This window comes from Protopterus annectens, chromosome 4.part1 (genome assembly GCF_019279795.1).
Source record: "Protopterus annectens isolate FY-2018-M chromosome 4.part1, PAN1.0, whole genome shotgun sequence".
NCBI classification, from domain to species: domain Eukaryota; kingdom Metazoa; phylum Chordata; order Ceratodontiformes; family Protopteridae; genus Protopterus; species Protopterus annectens.
This window is the reverse complement of record NC_056734.1, coordinates 36,239,195-36,260,027: the sequence shown is the minus strand read 5'-3', so window position 1 is coordinate 36,260,027 and position 20,833 is coordinate 36,239,195. Positions and strand designations below refer to the sequence as shown.

Sequence of the window (20,833 nt, the reverse complement as noted above, 5' to 3'; positions counted from 1 at the left end):
GAACATGAAAACCTGATTGCTATCAATAAACCTAAAAGTCCAGCTGGCCAATTTCTCTTCTCTTTCACTATTGGCAAGACTTGGAACTCTCTCCCTTCCTCTTTAAGAACAATATCAAACTCTGAAAATTTCAAAACTCAGCTTTTTAAACATCTGTCCACTAAGTGGAAATGCTCCTGTCTTCACTCTACCTAAAACTATACAAGAATACATTGATATCCTACCTAGAATGTAAAAAGGTGAGGCAGTGCATATAGTCTACCCCACCTAAAAATTATCCAAGAACACATTGATATCCCACATGGAATGTACCCTTGCTCTCAAAATGTCCTACAATTATTTATCTTTGAACCTCCTTGGGTAAATACTGTAAATAGATTTTCCTAACTCTCTTCTCTATGTGCTTATATAATGCATTTTCTCAAATTACTCTATAAGGACAGCTTTATAATTGTATACCTTTTTAGAATAACCTTAGTGAAGTTGTATTTGACTATTTTGTAATAATGAATGTTCCTATTGTACAAACTGGTCACCTCAATGTTTCACTTATATTATTTCATATTTTGTAATTTGTAATTTGTATTTGTATTTTTGGAGCTTTTCATCCCGGGCCTCCTCTGAAAACGGGTCCCCAGGACCCAGTGGACCTCCCTGGTAAACTGGAAATAAATAATAATAAACAAATAATTGGACACCCTTTTAAGGGCCTTTTAGCAGCTGATATTATTATCTGGGTGGTGGCAGTAATTACTACCGTATAGTCTGGTTAAAGGGGCACAGCTGGAGAATCTGTGTCAGCCTTTCCCAGGACTGTCTTTGAAGTTGTATACTTATCTCAAAGTGTGAGTGTGTTGTGTCAGCTACTTGGCAGGGACATGAAGCACTGGTTGGACAGAGAGGGTACTGGAGGTTTTAGCTTACCCAGTTAGGCTGAGACCTGGACCCTATAGCTGTGCCAGTGGAGAGTCTTATTGGGAACCTGTTGAGCAAGGGATCAACCAGCCCCAGACTGACTGTGATCTCTGTGTGCACTTAAGGGAAATTGTATGTTACTGTGTGTATTAGTTATCCTTTTCTCTTCTAGGAGACAACCTCCCTGGTGTTAGTGGTGAGAATTGAGGCTCCTTGATTACTGGGCCAGGGCATGGTCATCACACATATAATGAAAAAAAAGATTTTGGTATTGTAATATTTGCTCGACTTTGTAAAAGTTACATGACATTTGCTGTGCTATGCCAGTTGCTGCCCTTGAGGAGCACACTATAAGCATCAGCATGTCCCTTTTCAACAACCCGTAAGATGGGGGAATAATCATCACTGGCCTTTTCTTCTTCATCAGACTAGCTTGTATTTCTTGATGGTCTGTATTTTCTTTTTGTCTTTGATATTGTATTTCTCGATGGTCTGTCTTTTTTCTTTTTTCCATTGATATAGTCTTCCTGGGTAACAAGTGTACTACTTAGGAAGTTTACTTAACTGCAACTACGTGTTTTTTGTTGGATCACAGACACGGCTGGATATGCTTAATTTTAGCTTTACTAGCTTGACCGTGTTCATTAGTAAATAAAATAAGACTCAAAGAACAATAACTTGACAGATTATAACTGACCAGTTTTACAATTCTTTTGCAATGTTTTCCATTGTTTTAGTGGGCCAGTGATGGTGCTATTTCTCCTTTAAATGTTGTTACTTTTTCTGCATGTTTAGCTTTCCGTGAAGGTAGCATTTCCATGGAGATAGCACATAATCTCCACACATGGGGGTGCAGGGAAGCTTGCTCTCTGCAAAAATACTGAATTTGTGTTTTTGAGTCATGCTGACCTAGTAGACTAGTTGAGATAAACTACTTAGTAGGTCAGAGAGCTGACAGTCAGGGCTTTGTAGGGAACTCATGCTTATCATTTCAAAGTATAAAGTGTATGATTTTGAAGAACTTTATTTGGTCATTTTTCTCTTCCCCATCATGCTTTGGATGCCTTGAGTGCATTCTCTTTAAGGTGATTTGCAGCCCCGTTCAGGCCTTTTTGCAAGTTACAACTTCATTCAAACAGTACTGCTCATTAAAAACATCTTCAATCTATATCTTTGAAACCTAAAAAAATATATTGATTTGCTGTAGAAATTTATGAAGGTTCACAAGTAAATGTATTGCCCAGAACAATATCAGTCCAGCATTTCCCTTGGAAAGACAAGTTCCACAAAACAATCTAAGAACAGACAACTGGCAGGGGAGCATCCACTGAAAAAAAAAAAAGTTTAACAACCGAAAAGTACTTTATTAGTTCAGTGCTTTGATTCTTACAATGAGAACTTCATCACAGCAAACTTTAATTAAACAGAAAAGTTTAAATGGGTGACACATTAAATCACATGGTCAAGTCAGCCAATTAACAGTTGCTTATAATGATATGTATAAATAAAGAGTCTGTCCCTTGATATGCCTGATTAAATCTTACCTGGTCTTACATCCTGGATATGCTCAAGCATTACTATATTCAAATTAAAGAGATCAAGATAACTGCATTTTATAGCTTGGAGTTCCAACTCTGTTTATCTCTGCTTTCATTGAGACTTTGATGGGGACAGGTGTAGAAGTGACAATAATATTTTATTGGACCCTGGGTTAACTCATATTCCTCACAGGTTTTAGTTTTCACAGTACTACTGATATTGTCATTTTTTCTGAGATCTCGCCCTACAATTATGTTGACATCTATTCTAGTTGCTTCCTATGCCACTGTTTGCCTCAGTGAATTACACCTTCATGACAGTGTAAGGTGACTTCAGACTTGAAAAATGGAAATCAAAATGTTATCTAGTCAGATGATGTATAAGAAGTTAATGTTATTGCTGCCTGGGAACATTTTTTGGATAGGCTGTGTTCTCTATACATTTTAATGACTTTAATGATCATATCTGTTGATTGCTACCCCTTTTTAGTAAAGTTAGGAAAATGTATACATGTAGACTTATTCACTTCCTGTTTCCAATCCTCACACTGATAAGATGAGCTATCAAAGGACTAATTTCTTCCCACTGCTTCCACAGTTTTTTAAAGTGAGGAAAATCTGTCCTAATTATCTTGTCATGTCATGTGTAAATTACATACAAAAAACAAAGGATGAACTACATTTTCAACCACAGTTTGTTTTTCTGACTTAGTAATGATAATCTGTTTCTGATCTCCATGAATGCATCCTACATCAAACATTTCTTAGTAAAGGTTTTCTTTTTCTAAGCATATTATTTAACACCTTACCATGCCTGAGTTAATTAGTCCATGAAATTTTCCACAGTCAGTTAAGCCAATACATTTAATAAATCTTCGGTAACAGAATGAAATATAACAGATAATTTACTGTATTGGATAAACATCACATCATTAGTAACGTGCTCTTCAGAAGTTATATTTTTCTCAGGTATAACAGTGTCATGAGTAGTAATACAAATTATTGCTATGTGACCTTTTCCAAAAACCTTCCCCTGCACAGAAGCTATTGCACGGCTAAAATAATTATAAATTCACAAAAAATGAAGATAGCAACTGGGAGCTGTGAAAACCAATTTAATTGGTAAAGAATTCCAATAAACAGACCGGTTTCAGCTATGGTTTTTACCTAGCCTTCATCAGTGTAAATCCACATAACACAGTTGAAATCCTTTATATAATACATCATAATTAAGAAAAAAACATGATTGGTGACCTCATGAATATGCATATAATTATTCATAAATATTCATTAAGTCCAGGCTGAAATAATGCACCTAGTTTTACTATCCATTTCTTTTCTTTTGCATTTAGTTTGATATGTCATCCTGATTTATTATTTCTATCACCAATTATTTTATCAATAATAGTGAAATGAAATTTGGCTGTACTGTGTTTAAGGGTGTGTTTGTACAATGCATTGCTTGCTCTTTTACATCTGACGTCACTCAGATGTTCAGATATACGTATTCTAAAGGGTCTTGATGTTTGGCCAATATAAAATACATGACAGCTACAAGAGGCCATATAAATAATCCAATCTGTATTGCAATTGACAAAAAACTTTATATCAAGGATATGAGTGCCATTGTTGCTGGAAAAATGTTTAGTTTTTAATACATATTTGCAATTGCTACAATATCCACAAGGCATACAGCCCAAAAGTTTGCCTCCAAGTATTGATGTCTGAATCATGTGCAAATTCCTAGAATCAGAGTGATGTTTGTAATGATTAAAATAGGCACCCAAATTTTTGCCTTTTCTAAAAGAAAATGTACATGTATCAGGTACATAGTTGGACAAAGCAGAATCTGCTAGAAGAATGTTCCAATGCCGTTTGATGATATCAATACATTTATTTATATTTCTGCCATAGGTAGTTGTAAAACAGAAAATGTTTTTGCTCCGTGATTTATTCCTGTATCTTAAGAGATCATCACGATTAAGTTGGGATGCATAATTACTGGCTGTGGTAACATAACCCATGCTGTAACCCCTTTGTTTAAACCTGTCAGTCAAATCTTGGCGATAATACTGAAAGGTGCTGTCATCTGAACAAATACGTCTCATTCTAATGAATTGTGATTTTGGAATATTTCTGACTTTATGTTTAGGATGGAAGCTGGAGGCATGGAGTAAGGTGTTATATTTGGGATATTTCCAGAATACTTGTGTACTGAGTGTATTGTCTGCATTTCTGGTAACTAATACATCCAAATAGGTGATCCTATATTTATCATAATTGATGGTAAAATGTAGGCCCCATTTATTATCATTAAGATATTCAACAAACTCGTTCAAGTATTCAGTATCAGCCCTTCAAACCATCCAGCAATCATCTAGATACCTACGCCAGATATCGATATCAGCCAAATAGAGATTATGTGTATCATCATATATTATTGGATCTTCAATATATGCCATATATAAGTCAGCATAATGGGGGCAAAAGATGCCCCCATAGCAGTACCTTTGATTTGAAGGTGACATTTTTTGCCATAGAAAAAAACATTTTTTGTGAGAACATGTTCAGTGAGGCAGATCAGGAAAGTGTTAAAGCCAGGTGTGTACATTTCTGATTTATAAAGCCAGTATTCAACAGCATTCAGTCCAGCCCAATGTGGAATATTTGTGTATAGTGCACTAACATCAAGGGTACATAACCACCAGTTGTCCTCTATTTGCATGTCATTAATATTGCCCAAAAATTCAGTTGTATCCTGGATCCTGGATCTTACCCATTTTAACAAAGGCTTAAAGTATTTTATAAGAAATTCGGAAAGAGGTTCGGAAAGAGAACCATTTCCTGCCACAGTTGGTCTACCTGGTGGGTGGAGAGGATCTTTATGAATTTTGGACAAGAAATATATATATGTGACCTTTTCCCCATATTTAAAAGCTGATACTTTTTGTTTTCTTCCATAATTTAGTACAGGATTTATTATAGATCTAGACTGGTCAGTTCTATACATAGTTGTATGGCATAGCAAACTTTTAGTACAACAAAAATGTCAGTGTCCGTATGGATATTCTGAAATACCTACATTATTAAAGCAGGATCGTAAGATCTCTTAAACTTATCAATGGCTATTATTTTACCATTTATTTTTTGTTTGCTAACCCTCACTATCTAAGCATAAATTAACTATACTCTTTATGTCAGGTAGATGTGATTTTACCATTTTGTTACAAGACAAAATCCAGCTGTGAAACCTTTGAGTTTGAGTCCCTGCGGAAAACTGGGAATAGAAACAATGCCTTTTTAACATTTCCATACAGCTGATTCTTGGTCTTTTCCATTTCCATGAAGAATTTCTGCTGTCAGCATTCAATAATTATCCAGTCAGCTGTGCTGAATGACCAATTTGGCATTTCCCAACCCTATTGGTAGGTATACTGATGGAAGCTGTCAAGATATCCACTATGTCCTTATACTCCTCCCTTGTTAGTTGTTTTAGTGCTGGAACTGTCCTTAGTGTAGCCATTGTTTTAGATATTATCACCATCCTTTCAGCTACAACAGTGATGATCTGCAGTCTATTGCAGCTGGCATCCCTGTGAATGGATGAATTCGCCAGTGCACCCAGCACACAGGAAACAAACTTCCAGCATTCAGCAAAGGACTGCCTGTCTTATCATAGAGAAAGGCATTGCTTCAACAATTCTGCTTTCTCAAAGTGGGGAAATTGTGTTTAAAATAGGTGGTCTTCTTAAAGGCATTGAAAAGGAGAGTCCTTGAATTTTGTTGTTTAAAATTGTGTAAAAACAATGCCTGCTGCAGTCCATCTCTGTAGAATATGAAAGGGAGCATAGATTACCAGTCTTACCAAAATGGTGTAGTTTATTGTATCAAATAAAAATACATATGCCTCATAAAACTAAATTCATAAAGCTTAATCAAAGTGCATAGCAAGTAACTTCTATGCAGTTTCATAAACATGAAATATAGTCTCTTTCAATAGCACTTTCCATTCTAAAGTTTCATTAAGAGTCACAAACTCCAGATTTTTTGAAGTGTCTTCTTCTGATCATTGTTTACTCTGCTGGTTCGCTTCCAGAGCCAATTCTCTGGATATCAAATCCCCCAGTGAAAGACAAATATCACTCTGTGTGGGCTTTCATCCTCATATTAGACATTGTTTCATTTTCAAACTGATCAGACATGTTCCCATTCTCATGCTGTAAGTTATTTAGCTGTACTGACCATATTAAGAGAACATTTTAGAAAGTACAAGCATTTCATTACAGCATATGTTCAATGAATCATTGAAAAAGACAAAACAATAGTTTGTTATGCAGTACATGTATTCCAGTGCTAGTGATCAGACTTGTGTGTATATACACACATGCAGGCACACATACACACACACAGATATATATTGTTTACTATCAAAATTTAGATTGGCATTTACATAAAGCTTGGAAGGCTGAAAAGCTGTTTTCAAGTTCTCGTAATGCCGATCCAGAAAATGTTTTCCACCACAATAGTGAATGGTAATGTGTATTTCCTAATGTGGAATCGACCTTCCGTTATTAGATCACTTTACACCGGGGATTGGAAATTTATCCTCTTCTCAGTGTAGTACGATCTTTGAGTTGTAATATATAATATGCGTGTGGGTGTGGGACAGTGGCGGCTGGTGACTTCAAATCAAAGGGGGGCTGCAGGAGACAGCTGAATGGGTGGGGTCAAGGGGAAGGGGTGTGGCCATATAGAAAGGGGAGGAGCTATGCTCAAATCCACAAAAACTAACTTTAATTAAATACGCTGCCCTGGGTGGCAAACCATAATTATGAGAGTCCAATCAAGACAAAAATAAGTGTAGAAGAATAAAAATATTTCAATGCAATGGTTGCATGACAGCTTACTTAATATCTAGATGGAAACAAAAGGTTGTGAGGCATGAAAAAATAAATTACTTTTTAAATACATTACTGGAATGCCAGTCAAAATCAAGTATAAGAAAAACCAGAAGCATTCAACTCAAACCACTTCTCCTTGCACTGCAGTTCTAATTATAATTTATATTCAGCTTTATTAAAGTACCAAGTAACATGCTGAAAGTAGAAATCTCTGTGATGCCCCCACTTGTAAAAATGTTTCTTATCCAAAAAAGACCTGCTGCCTGACAACTACCTACTTGCTTCCTGGGAAAAACATGATCAAAGTAAAAAATGAAAAGCAAACAAGAAACACGCTCAATATACATTGCTTAAAGGATTACTGTACAGGTTATGGACCACACATGATTGGCATTCTGTTTAGTTTACAGGTAAAGTCTGTAGAGATGACTGGAAGTCTCCAACAAGTGTAATGAGCTTTTTAAAATAATAGAATCCTGTCCTTGAATACCCAAGGCTTATACATTATCTAGTCAAGTATTCTCTGCATGGCAACAACAGAAAGGCTTTCAATGTTGGCAATTCTTTAACAGTATGCTTATTAAAGCTTACTTGCATCTTACGATCTCAGACAAGCTTACCTTATGGTCATTAAAGCATTGCTACTTAAATACAGAGCAACAGTCACTTTCTGAGTAATAAGCATAAATCTGAGTAATAAGCATAAATCAATAGTACAAAAATATGACAGAAACCAGACCGTTCTGCAAAATCAAGGACAGATGAAAAGCCACTGTAGTACTTGTGTCTACCTTGGATGGGGGGACACACTGCACATTTACACTGCATAACTACTCCTTGCCTTGCTTGGACACATCCAGAGTCACTACATGGGGGAGTGGGATGCAACAAGTATGTCACAATTTGAAATGTCTCTGGCTGACTGAGCCCTGACACATTTGTCATACCTCTCAACCTCAGAGCAAGAAATCTGGACAAAGCCATACACAGAAGTGGGACAAAGGCCCAAAAATAAGGACATTTTTTAAATATTGCTCTAATAAACTTAGAAAGATAATAGAATAGGTCTTGCATTAGTATGAATTTTCTGAAGGGTATAAGATCTGAAACTCAAATGTCTGTCATTATTTTCTAACTTCGGTCTGTAGTGATTTGTCACTAATTTGCCAAAAAACACAATTTTATGAAAAATGGACCAAAAATGTGATACAAAAATATAAAATAGCCACACAATACAGCTGGGAACCTGTCAAAGAAGGGACACTTTAATATTAGTACTGCTAACTTGAGCAGCTGACAAAATAAAAGAATCTACATGCATTTCAAGTAATCTATAACTTTTTATTACAGTTATTTCAATTGTAAACCCTCCATGTTTTCTTCCAAAATTGCTATTTTGCGGAGGGATTATTAGGGGGAAGAGCAACATTTTGAGCCAAAATCAGAGACAGTTGAGAGGTTGGCTATTCCTAATTATATAAAGCAATTTATTTGTGTGTACCCCTCAATCTGTTAATGTATTAAATCTGAACAAGGCCAAATATATTGGGGGAACATATAAACAAACAGTACTAAAAATTGCTCTTGTATAAATTGAGACAGTTGATAGAATAACAGTTCTTACTTTAGCATGCATTTTTCTGAAGGTTATGAAGTCTGAAAGTCAGTGTATCATTTAGTGACTTAATTCCTAAATGATTTGCCAGAATACTACAAATTTTATGAAGAATAAACCAAAAATAAGAAGCAAAAATCTGTTCATTCTTTGAAAATCTGGACAGTTGGGAGGTATAGTTCAGCTGGGCCTGTCTGAGTTTAATGCCCTTCCCCCCTGACAAAATCATGGTTGAATGGAGCCTCTGCAGCCATTCCAATGAACCATTACTTGGCTGTTTCACTCCATTTGCCATAAACACTAATGTGCATACTGCTTTACTTCTATGATGAGTTGGACTTCATTTGAAAGTTTTGTATTTTACAGCACAAACACTAAGTCATCTGCTAAACAAAGCAATGTAGTCTCACAATGAAAACTTAGCATTAAAATTTCTCTGCCCTTGAAACTCACATTCATTGAAACAGCATTGAAACCCACATTCAAAGAAAATACATTTTGCCAGTGGCAGATTAAGTTTGGGCTGTTTTCAAATCATAGACCCCTTACATATGAAACATACATGTGCTCTTTGATACACCTTCCTCATTGTACTAAATTATATTCCTTGTACAATACAGTACAGTTGTTAGAGGTCGTTTTAAATTTGTTTTGAACATTTTTCCAGTAAGCAATGAAACAAAACGCATGCACCCATAATGGCAAAACTGCCCAGTTCAGAACATTTATCACAAAAGTCTACTCAGACTTCCACAGTCCATCATTATCAGTAAATATGCACAATTCTACAGTCCACCATTATCAGTAAATATGCACAGTTCTACAGTCCATTATCAGTAAATATGCACAATTCTACAGTACATTATCAGTAAATATGCACAATCTCTGAAGAAGTAAAAGTCATCTAAATAATTCCACATTAAAGAAATATGTAACTAATGAAAAGGTTGCTGCTAGAAAACACCTTTATATTTCATGGTTTCATCGAAAAATAAAGTGCCTGTTGCCCCTCAGGAATAAATTGCCTATATTGCATTAAAAAATGATAAGCTAGTAATATTGCAAGAGGAAATGGATGGCAAACTGATAACAGACTCATAGTTAGTATCTTCACCAAGGAAAACATTCTCAGTACATTGCTTGTATAATCTTGGAAAGTTGCTAGAATAAAATGCTGTGTTACCACCATACATTTTACTGCCAAGGTCCCTGTGCAAAACAGTCAGAGCAACATACCACCATGCCAAATCAGCTGCTTTGTGAAAGAGAAATGCTGCATTACCACCATACATTTTACTGCCAAGGTCCCTGTGCAAAACAGTCAGAGCAACATACCACTACGCCAAATCAGCTGCTTTGTAAAAGAGAGGAAGACTGAAACTTAAATGGCTATCATTTAGTGAATTCAGTTCTCACCATAGCTGTCAACCTCTTAGTACAAAACACCTGGACAAACCCAGTAATGAGGGAATACAGCCCTCAAACATATTCAGTGAAGTCAGTTCTTGCCATAGCTGTCAACCTTTGCACAAAAAACCTGGATGAAGCCAATAATGGGGGATTACAGTCCCAAAAATAGGGACAAATTTCAAATATTCATCTTATAAACTTAGAAAATTGCTAGAATAAAAGGTTGTGTTACGGTTGTGTTACTATGTATTTTCTGAAGAACATGAAGTCTGAAATTCAAATGCCTGTCAATTTCACTGCTGACAGAACAAAAACAATTTTCATCAGAGACCCAGGTTGAAATACTGCAGACATGTCTTTGTAAAATGACAGGGCACCAGAGCAAATCCACACAACCACAGGGAGGAGATGCAGACTCCACACAGAAGGCACCCCAGCCAAGAATCAAACCAGAAAACCTATAGCTGTGAGGCAACAATACTACCACTGCACCATCAAATATGCAAGGAGTTAAACATTCAGAAACCTGAAGTCTGAAATTCAAATGCCTGTCAATTTTATTTAACATTTGTTAATCAGGACAGTCTGACTTGGAACAAAAAATTTTTAGCAGATGCCCAGGAAGAAATAATGCAGACATGTCTTTGTAACATGGCAGGACACAAAAGCAAACCCACACAAACACAGGGAGAAGATACAGACCCCACAAAGAAGGCACCCCAGCCAAGAATCAAACCTGAGAACCTGCAGCTGTGAAGCAACAATGCTACCACTGCACCATCAAAAACCAAGCATTGCAACATTTACAAACCACAGATATTATGCGGAACAGATCAGATCAAATATGAGGCAAAAATCTGCATTTTTTTTTTTTTTTTTTTATAAATGGTGGTGAGTAGGGAATTCAGGTCTTTAACACCTGCATACAAGGTACAGGGTTCAAGCCCGAGGTATTCCCTACCACACACACTTGTAGTAGCAAACCACAAAAACTAAATATACTGCCCTGGGTGCCAAACTGTCATTATGAGAGTCCAATCAAGACAAAATAAAGTGTAGAAAAACAAGCAACAGACTTCACCAGTGAAAGCCAGCAGCCATACAAATTAACAATGCAGAACACAATTGTTATTAGGACATTGTAGACCATGCTGGAGTACAAATATATTTCTCCTCCTAAGATTAAAATCACTATGAAAGCTCAACAGCACTTTAAGCACAAACAGTGTATTCCATGTGCTGACACTAAAGCATTAAATATAGTGCCCTATGAACAGAACTGTTAGGTTATGTAGAAACAGTGAACCTAAACAAGCAACAGACTTCACCAGTGAAAGCCAGCAGCCATACAAATTAACAATGCAGAACACAATTGTTATTAGGACATTGTAGACCATGCTAGAGTACACATATATTTCTCCTCCTAAGATTAAAATCACTATGAAAGCTCAACAGCACTTTATGCACAAACAGTGTATTCCATGTGCTGACACTAAAGCATTAAATATAGTGCCCTATGAACAGAACTGTTAGGTTATGTAGACCAACAACATCTCAAAGCATGTGCATTACATAAAAAGTTTTTTAAAGACAAGATTACAATGTGGCAGTCCAAAAAAACAGGGTCTGGCACAAATCATGGAAAACAACCAAAATACAATGCCATTCAGAGTATGATAAATTTACATGCTCCATAGAAATTAAAGTTCATATAGCATAACATAAATAACCAGACTTGGCATTTGGACTCCAAATCCGACCTTAACTACTGTTATCCAAACATTTGCGGTTGAACTTAACAGCTGCCCATTTTTATTTACTGTTCTTATAGATTCATAGCCACCAATATGAATGTAAGAAATCACGCAATGAGTATTCACTTTTATTTACGATCTAAAACTGAAAGAATTGTTGTTTCATTCTTATGAAATATGCCTCTTAGGTGAAGAAGGAGCATCTGCCAGCATACATACTCACAAATAAGAATAAAATTGCCTTACCTACACAAAAACCTTGGCATGCCTGACATCTGGCTTAATATATAAGATTCCTACTGGTATAAATCTGTATAATCTGGGAATGTAAACTCACCTGTTAATTGTTGCAGTATTCATTGGTCTCATTAGTGAATTTACAGAATTTGCAGTTCAAACAGGAAAAATGCCATAAGTATTCTTAAAAGGAAGGTCATTATAGCACTGTAATCTCTTCAGTTTTTCTTATTATTGTATCTATATTTCCTTGCCGTTTAGCTTACCCTTAGTTTACCCTTCCTACTTACTTGGTATACTTCTTTTCTGCACCTTCACTCTGTTCTTTTTCTTCTAACTTCTTTCTTCTTCTTTTACTGCTTCTTTCTTCAGTTCTTCTTCTGTTCTTCACTTCAGCAAAATATAGGCCGCCCAAAAAAAAAAAAAAAAATCCAATGGCAAATTTAAATTAACATTAAATCCTTCCTGTGTGTGACTGACTCAGTCACTCACGATCGAATCAACCCACAACTGACTTACTGTTTGATTCTCGCTCTTTTCCCAGCACATAAAGCCCGGGAAGAGAGCGACAACCAATCAGCAGCATTTGCCCAGCAAGCACGTCATGACGTGCCTGCGGACGTCGCAGTCCGAGCCCCTTCCATGTCTATGCGGTTTGTGTCTCAACCGCATAGACTTCTGGGGAGTTCTGGGCATCACAATGATGCCTTCTTTGCTCCCCCGGGCTGCAATCAAAACATTGCAGCAAGAATTGGGAAAAAACGCTTTTGCTAGAAGCGCAATGCTTATCTTGTGAATTCAGTCGCGGACTCGAAATTTAAAGTTTTAAGGACAGATTTAATTTTTTTTTTTTTTTACATTAAATTAAAATAAACTAAGTACTCAGCTGTCTAGCTGAGGGGGCTGCAGTCCGGCAGCCCGATGCCACGAGCCGCCCCTGGTGTGGGAGGTGCTGGAGGTCTTGCCCCCCCTGCAAATCCTTTATCGGTAACATGGACTTTTAACACTGGTACTTCCAGTGTTCAAATGTCAATTCCGTGTTACCATTTCAGAAATGTTAACACTACTAAAAACTCCTGACCACCATGGCAGTAAAACTTAATAGTAAAATCAAAACTTTAATAAAAAGAATATAACATAAAATAAGCAGTCCTCAGTCTTCCGAGCTTCCGATAAGCGCTTTCGGCAAATAAGCCTTCCTCAGATCGTATAAAAAGGACTGTTCAGCTTTTGTATTTATAAGGCATCACAGCCATTCCTCATTTAGTTCTCTGACACACCCTTGTTGCAAACCAAAAGGAGGACAGCTAGCAGAGAGGTATAATTTCCTTCATTGTAATTAAAGGGGCAGTGCTTCTCTTTACTATAGGATTGTATATGAGAAAACTAATAGCTATGGATGTGAATACATTATATGAATGAAGCAACATTCAAGTAAACTTGCTAATCATATTCTTTCTATTCTTAAGTGCAAGTTTTAATGGCACAATAGTATTCAAGCCTGGTGATCTGTTTGCTCTTAAATTAATTATCCAGCATGTTTCCCTTAGCTCTGTGCGATTATGAACATCACCTCCTCTTGTGGTCTGACAGGCTGCCTCTATGACCTTAAATACAAAGTAATGAGAAGGATACTGTGCTACGTGGGCTGCTAAGGCATTATTGGGATCTTTCTGTTTGATGTCCCTCAAATGTCTGACGATACGTTCCTTAAGACGTTGATCTGTTTTGCCAACGTAGAAAGCACTACATTGGCAGCAAGTCGCTAAGTATATGATGTGGGAACTAGTACAATCAGCATAGACATTAAAATTGTACTGTTGCCTGGAGTATGCATGTACAAAAACATTGGAGCTGTCAATGGAGTTGCAAGCTTTGCATCTTAAGCACTTGAAAGTGCCCTTTCTATTAGAATTGGGCCTATTTCTTTCAAATCCATCTTTGTTGCAAATGAGACATTTCAAATTCTTCTTATTCTTGTATAGGAATCTGGGCTGTTCACCTACAATGTCTCTTATTTTGTCATCAGTTGTCAATATTGGCCAAAACTTCCTAATAATTTCACATACTTGCTTATTGTCAGCAGTGTATGTTAACAAACATTTAAGTTGCTGTGATTGAGTTTTAAGATCCAGGCTCTCATAATGACTCAATGTGGGTTCAGAGAAGTAGGGACATCCCTTTCCTCTCCTTAATTCCTGTGGATCATGCTTCAATCTTAGATTCTTTCTTTTATAGGATCTTTTACTTAAATTTGTCTCAATATTTCTCTGTTCTGCTACAAAGTCTTCATTCTCAGTACATAATCTTGAGGTTCTTAAGATCTGATTCTCAAAGATGTTATCAAAAATATGTCCCAGGTGCATACTCCCCCTATGCAGATAATGATTTCTCCAGGTTTCTTTTTTATGAATTCCTGTACTGATACCTCTATCAGGATGCAGATGAATCTTTACATCCAGAAATTCTATGGTCTCTGAAGAATGTTTAACCACAAACTCTAGAAAATCAGTGCTGTCATTGATAAAGTTGACAAAAAGGTCCAATTGTGTAGAGCTGCCCCTCCAAAGGATAAAGACATCATCCACAAAACGGCTGTAGTACACTAGATATTGTTTCCAAGTGCTGGGTATCAGTTCATTATGTTCCTACTCAGCCAGAACCAAATTAGAGTAACTATTTGCACATGGGGTGCCCATAGCCACACCCTATGTCTGCAAATAGAAAGAATCCCCATACATAAAGATGTTATTTTCCAATGCAAGTTCCAGCAAGGAACATAGTGGTTCTACTTCCATACTGTTCCTTGCTAGGGAAGATCTTATTGCCTGTAGACCATAGTCATTTGGAATCACTGTAAACAAACTCTTGAAGTCCATTGTCACTAGTAACAAATCTTCATATTTCTTTAGGTCCTTAGTAACTAAAAAGAGTTTTTCCAGAAAATCTCCTTAGTCCTTCAATACAGTTCCTGCTAGTGGCAGGGCCTTCTTTAATTCATTCTCCACGTACATGGAAACAGGTTCGGTTACCCATCCCCTATCAGAAACTATGTGACATAGGGGTGGGTCAACTGGATCCTTGTGAATTTTGGGGAGTCTGCTGATGTATGGAAACATAGGTTTAGGGCAATCAAAGAACTCATATAGTTCTTGTGAGATATTTGCCTCTATCAATAGATCTTATAGATGGCTACGAAAATGATCTACCTTAGTCGCAGCTTCACTGCAACTTAATCTCTTATACGTTCTTCCATCATCCAGCATAGAGAGCATTTTATGCCTGTACCATACGGCTTCCATCACTACTATACATCCTCCCTTATCAGCAGGCTTGATGACCAAGCTGTCTGTCTCCTTTAGCTGCTTCAGCATTTCATTCTCATTAGTCGTTACATTGAAGAAATGTCCTTGTCCTTTGGTTGTATTACCCCTTAGTTTGAAGATTTCATCTTCACATAATCTCAAGAACATCTCCACTGGTGGAGGATTAGGGGGAACAAAGCTACTCAATTTTGTATAAGGTAGCCATCTACTGTCATTAGCTTGTCCAAAAATACATTTTAATGCAAGGTTCCTGCAAAACATTCTGATATCCAACACAAATTCACTAATATCAGACGGTAATGCTGGAATAAAACTCAGGCCCTTGTCTAACAAGGAAATCATATCAGGGCTTAAACTCTTATTAGAAAGATTCACTACTAAACTTGGTTCAGATCCAATTAAAGTGTGAGCTTCTTCCTTTTCCGTTCTTGACTCTGTGTTCTTTGAGTCCTGTGATGGTTGAATTTGGAAAAAAACAGCAAGGGACAGTTTATCGGTGCATGCATTGCCCCTTCTTTCGGTCTAGTTGCTAGATTGGGGGCTAGGAGAGCATTCCTGTTGCCGGTTTCTGCACCCATAGTGGCTGTACTACTAGATGCTTCTCCTGAATCTGTTTCAGATATTACAAAATTGGAGGTCGGTGCTGATGAGTTAAGAATAACAGGGTTGTGAATGGAAGGGTCCAGATCAGTTAAACTGACGTGAGTAATCACATCTTCTCCATTAGGTCTAGAAAAAGGTATCTTCTCCTTATGTGATGGTAGAGCTCCCCGCCCCTTATTATTGAATTCCTCTCTCGGCCATTCAAAGATATGGCCTCTCACAAAATCCTGATGGTCACTGGCTAGCTTTTTAACCTTCTGCTGTCTTAGCTTCGCATCATAAGCATTCAAGTTGATCTGTAGTTTTCTAGGCTATTCAGATGTGAGTCATGCAGCTCTAGGGTTTCCAATTCAGTCTGCTTAGCTGATATAATCGCTGCCATCCTTTCCTCTTCCGGCTTGAAAAATTCTATCAGCAAGTTCATGTATTTTCGAGTTGTTTCAAGATTTATAATTTGCCATTTTGCAAGCAGATCTGGATAAGTGTTCCCATATGAGGGTAAACACTTCACTCGCATACCTCGAGGTACAATTTGATTGTGCAAGCACGCTTCCATATTTTGACCTATTTCAGAAATGTTGGTAATTAGTTATTACCAATTTTAGCTAACTGGTTCAATCAAAAGGTGGAAAATTATTTTGATTTTCCAAATTTTGATAGTAAACCTATATCATATATATATATATATATATATATATATATATATATATATATATATATATATATATATATATATATATATATATATATATATATATATTTATATATATATATATTTATATATATGAATATTGATAGCACTATTTCACTATTTTATGTGTGCTTTATAGAATAGGGTGCACTAAGATAAAAAGGATTACTATGAGCACATTGAGCACACTGTATTCATAAAATTATTATAGTGTTCTGTAAAACAGTAACACTCAACAATAACCCTACAACATATGTTGCAGTAGCGTCTGCCATTATGTGTAGCTATGTAATATTCATTTTAAGCACAGAGATTAATATAACAGAAGGGAAACTTGCTTTCAGTTGTTAGAAGGCTAAATAAATCATTTTCTGTTTTTGTGTTATTAGCTATAATTGTCCACTGAGATGAGTCAATAAACACACAGTATTGCTTTTGCAACCCTTTATTAACAATGACGCTGACAACATTATAGATGCCACAGTAATTTCACATATAACATACCAACAACACCATTAACCATTAATTCTTAAGCCACTTGGCTTGAAAAAGCCTGTTCTGGTTAACCTCTACAGGACTAGGTGCATGACAGAGGCTATCTTGGACCTGGAGGGAAAAAAAAAAACTTTTCTTCTTTTTTTCCACCCCAGATATGTCTTGATATGACCACTGGTCAAGCTGGAAGTAACTCAAGGCTACTGAGCACCAACAGAGTGAAAACAAGGGGGGGTGAAGCTATAAGACCATTGCCTAAAACCTCTGCCATGGGCGTGGGAAGGGAAGGCCTCTGAGCTATTGACAAACTCCAGAGGGTGCCACACCCCTCACTTTAATAAGCTGAGTCATAGGTCTGCCCCCCTGACTCCAGATTACAGGTAAGTCATCCTTGTCCACTGAGTTGAATCAATAAACACACAGTATTGTCTTGCAGCCCTTTATTAACAATGATACAGACAACATTAAAGTTGTCACAGTAATTTCACATATAACATATTAATAACACCCTTAACCATTAACCCTTAAGTTGGTTAGTGTGACCAAGCGTGTTCCAGCTATCATCTTCAAGACCATGGTGCGTGATCCAGTCTACCTCAGACCTGGTGAAACATAACCTTTCTTCTTCCTTTTTTAACCCAGTTACTGTTTGATATGGACAACGGTCAGACTGAGGCCAAATGAAGGTGACTCAAGGTCATTGAGTGCCAGTAGGGTGGCAAAACAAGGGGAGGTTGAAGCCATAAGGCTGCCACCAACAACACATACTAACATGTCGTTCCCCTCTAGCCGGACTCAAGCCCAGAAACATCAGGTAGATAAATGTGGTGAACTGGTAAATTCTACAAGTATTCCTTGATGACCATAATGTTTCTAAATTAAACAAATCAGAACCAAGATTGTTCAAATGCACATTTTCTCTGTTATAAAAATCAGAGTCCAATCTGTCAAGATCTTTGTGTTGGATGATTTGAAATCCTGTCTGTCGAGCCGCCCATTTTACTCTGTGATTAATAAACTGCCTAGACATCTCGATTGCATGGCAACTCCTAGCTCCTTCCTAGTGATTTCTCAGTATAATAGTTAACCACAAAAAAAAACATCTTTGGATATAGCATGCATAGTCTGTGCATATCGGAAAGCATTCTGGCTAGGAGAATTTTCTCAGAAGCCCAGAGAACGTCATTATCACTGAGGTGATTAACAAAATCTTGGGCAAAAGTTTCATTTGCTGAGAGTTGATGCCAGATCTCCCAAAATTGAAACCATAGCAGGCCTGAGAAGTCACATGAATGAACTACCCATATATTTTGATCTAATGAACCAGAGTGCCCAGCCAGGCAGACTAAAGCTTGGATTCAGCTCTCTCAATGAAGGACTGTCCCAACATCCAGATAACCTCCTTCCCTTAAGTGCTTGATGTAAGATAAAAAGGTGTCAGACACCCAACCTCCTGTTTTTTGCATGGCCTTAGTAGTATGCCCTTCCATGACCATTTCAGAAGTTTGTCCTATTCTAAAGGAGTGAGATGAATACTCTTGAGGATGTTTACTTATAAACTTGGAATGTTGCTAAACTACAGGACCTGTTCAGTATGCATTTTCTGAAGGATTTTAATATGGAATCTTAGCATGTTGTTATTTAGTGCCTTTAATACTCTGTGATTTGCCAGAGAATCACAAATCACAAGCTGACCAGAACACAGATATGAAGTGAAAAACTGGCTATTATGCAAAAAAACTGACAGTTGAGAGGTATGTAGTGTATATATTTAATTTCCCTTTAAACATTCTGGTATTGTCTTTAATCTTTTTTTATATAAAATAAGGATTCCCCCCATCCCAGTTAAACACAAAAAGCAGACATGAAAGACTGCCCCTACCAAAAGGGGTGTGCCGCAATAATGAATGTCTCCTAATCAACATCTGAGGCCCTTAAGGCCTACTCACCCAAACGGTCACTGTCAGATGGTTCCATCACAGAACTCCTTGACCACTTCAAAGCCATTGACAAAACTGATGAGGGCGGCTGCACTATTTACTTTAATAAGTCTAGCCTTAGGACTGCCCCCCTGACTCATGGGGAGCGCAACCTACAGTTAAGTCGCCTTAAACCTGTCATATTTGCAAAATGAGAAGATACACAGATAGAGTAATAGATAGACAGATAACAGTTTTATCTGTTTTAAGTTTGCCATTTGGTTTTATACATTTAGAATGTAAACAAGTCCTATTGCTTCATGGTGGTAAGTACCTTTAAAAAAAACAGTGTTAGAGCAGACTTTTTTGCATTCATAACTTCCTTTATATATTTTAGTGTTGTTTTTAATATTTTAAAGTGGCTGGATTTGATGAAAGCTCTATGTAGCATGATTATAAGAATCTGTGTTTTAAGGCCAAGGTTAGCCTTAGTATAAGTAGGAAACTATAAACCATTCCATAGACAAATGGTATTGTTTGGGAATGTCTTCCTGTTTATTTTACTGAATACATGGAAATAACTTCATATAGTTTAACAGTAATGAATGTTTTACTTCATGTTTCTACATTCTTAGATTTATGACAAGAATAATAAAAGATATGAAGTCCCTGTCCCACTTGATATCCCAGAAACCCTTGCAGCTGATGAACGTGAAAGGCTCTATGATGTCAGTATCAGAGATCAGCCTTTTGGAATTGTAATAAGAAGAAAAAGCACTGGAACTGTAATGTAAGTACTATTTATTCCTACATAATTGTATGTTTCAAATCATTAGTTCTCTGCTTGTTAAGGTATATATATATATATATATATATATATATATATATATATATATATATATATATATATATATATATAAAATAGAACAGCCTTCTGAGTCATATTATTTATTTATTTTATATTTGATTATGGGGTTGGTCTGACTGGTCAATCAGGTGCCCATTTTCAGCAGAGACCCGGGGAGAAAAGTTCCACATACATGACAATCATGAAAAAATACAAAAGCTCCACATATATGATAAAAATACAAAAGTCAGAGATGAGTGCAAATTAACAGTAGTATATCATAGCATAGTATGATGAGAAGTTACAGAAGTGCAAAATATAGAGTGTACAGTAGTAAAACATAAAATATAATGTATTTGGTTAAGAAAGTACAGTAATATATGCAATTATATACATGCATTCAAAATTACAATTCATTATGGTAGTGCTTTTCTATGTGATTGACCTTTGAGTAGTACCAGATAAAGATTTATATGAATGGCGGTAGTAGGGCTATCCATGGTCAGTACAGGTACATTGCCAGATGAGACTGAGGTGGGCTTTTAATTAGGTTTTAAAAATGGGACTGCTGTCTTGCTGGTT

At 36.7% G+C, this 20,833-nt stretch overlaps 1 protein-coding gene across 1 annotated transcript in view; it reads left to right on the top strand.

Annotated features, from left to right (window-relative positions):
* Nucleotides 1-20,833, top strand: part of LOC122801170 (maltase-glucoamylase, intestinal-like) — a 516,102-nt gene that overhangs the window by 318,497 nt on the left and 176,772 nt on the right. Inside the window, exon 27 of the mRNA XM_044070733.1 lies at nt 20,040-20,194. Coding sequence (XP_043926668.1) covers nt 20,040-20,194 — 155 coding nt within the window. The remainder of the gene's footprint in view (nt 1-20,039; nt 20,195-20,833) is intronic.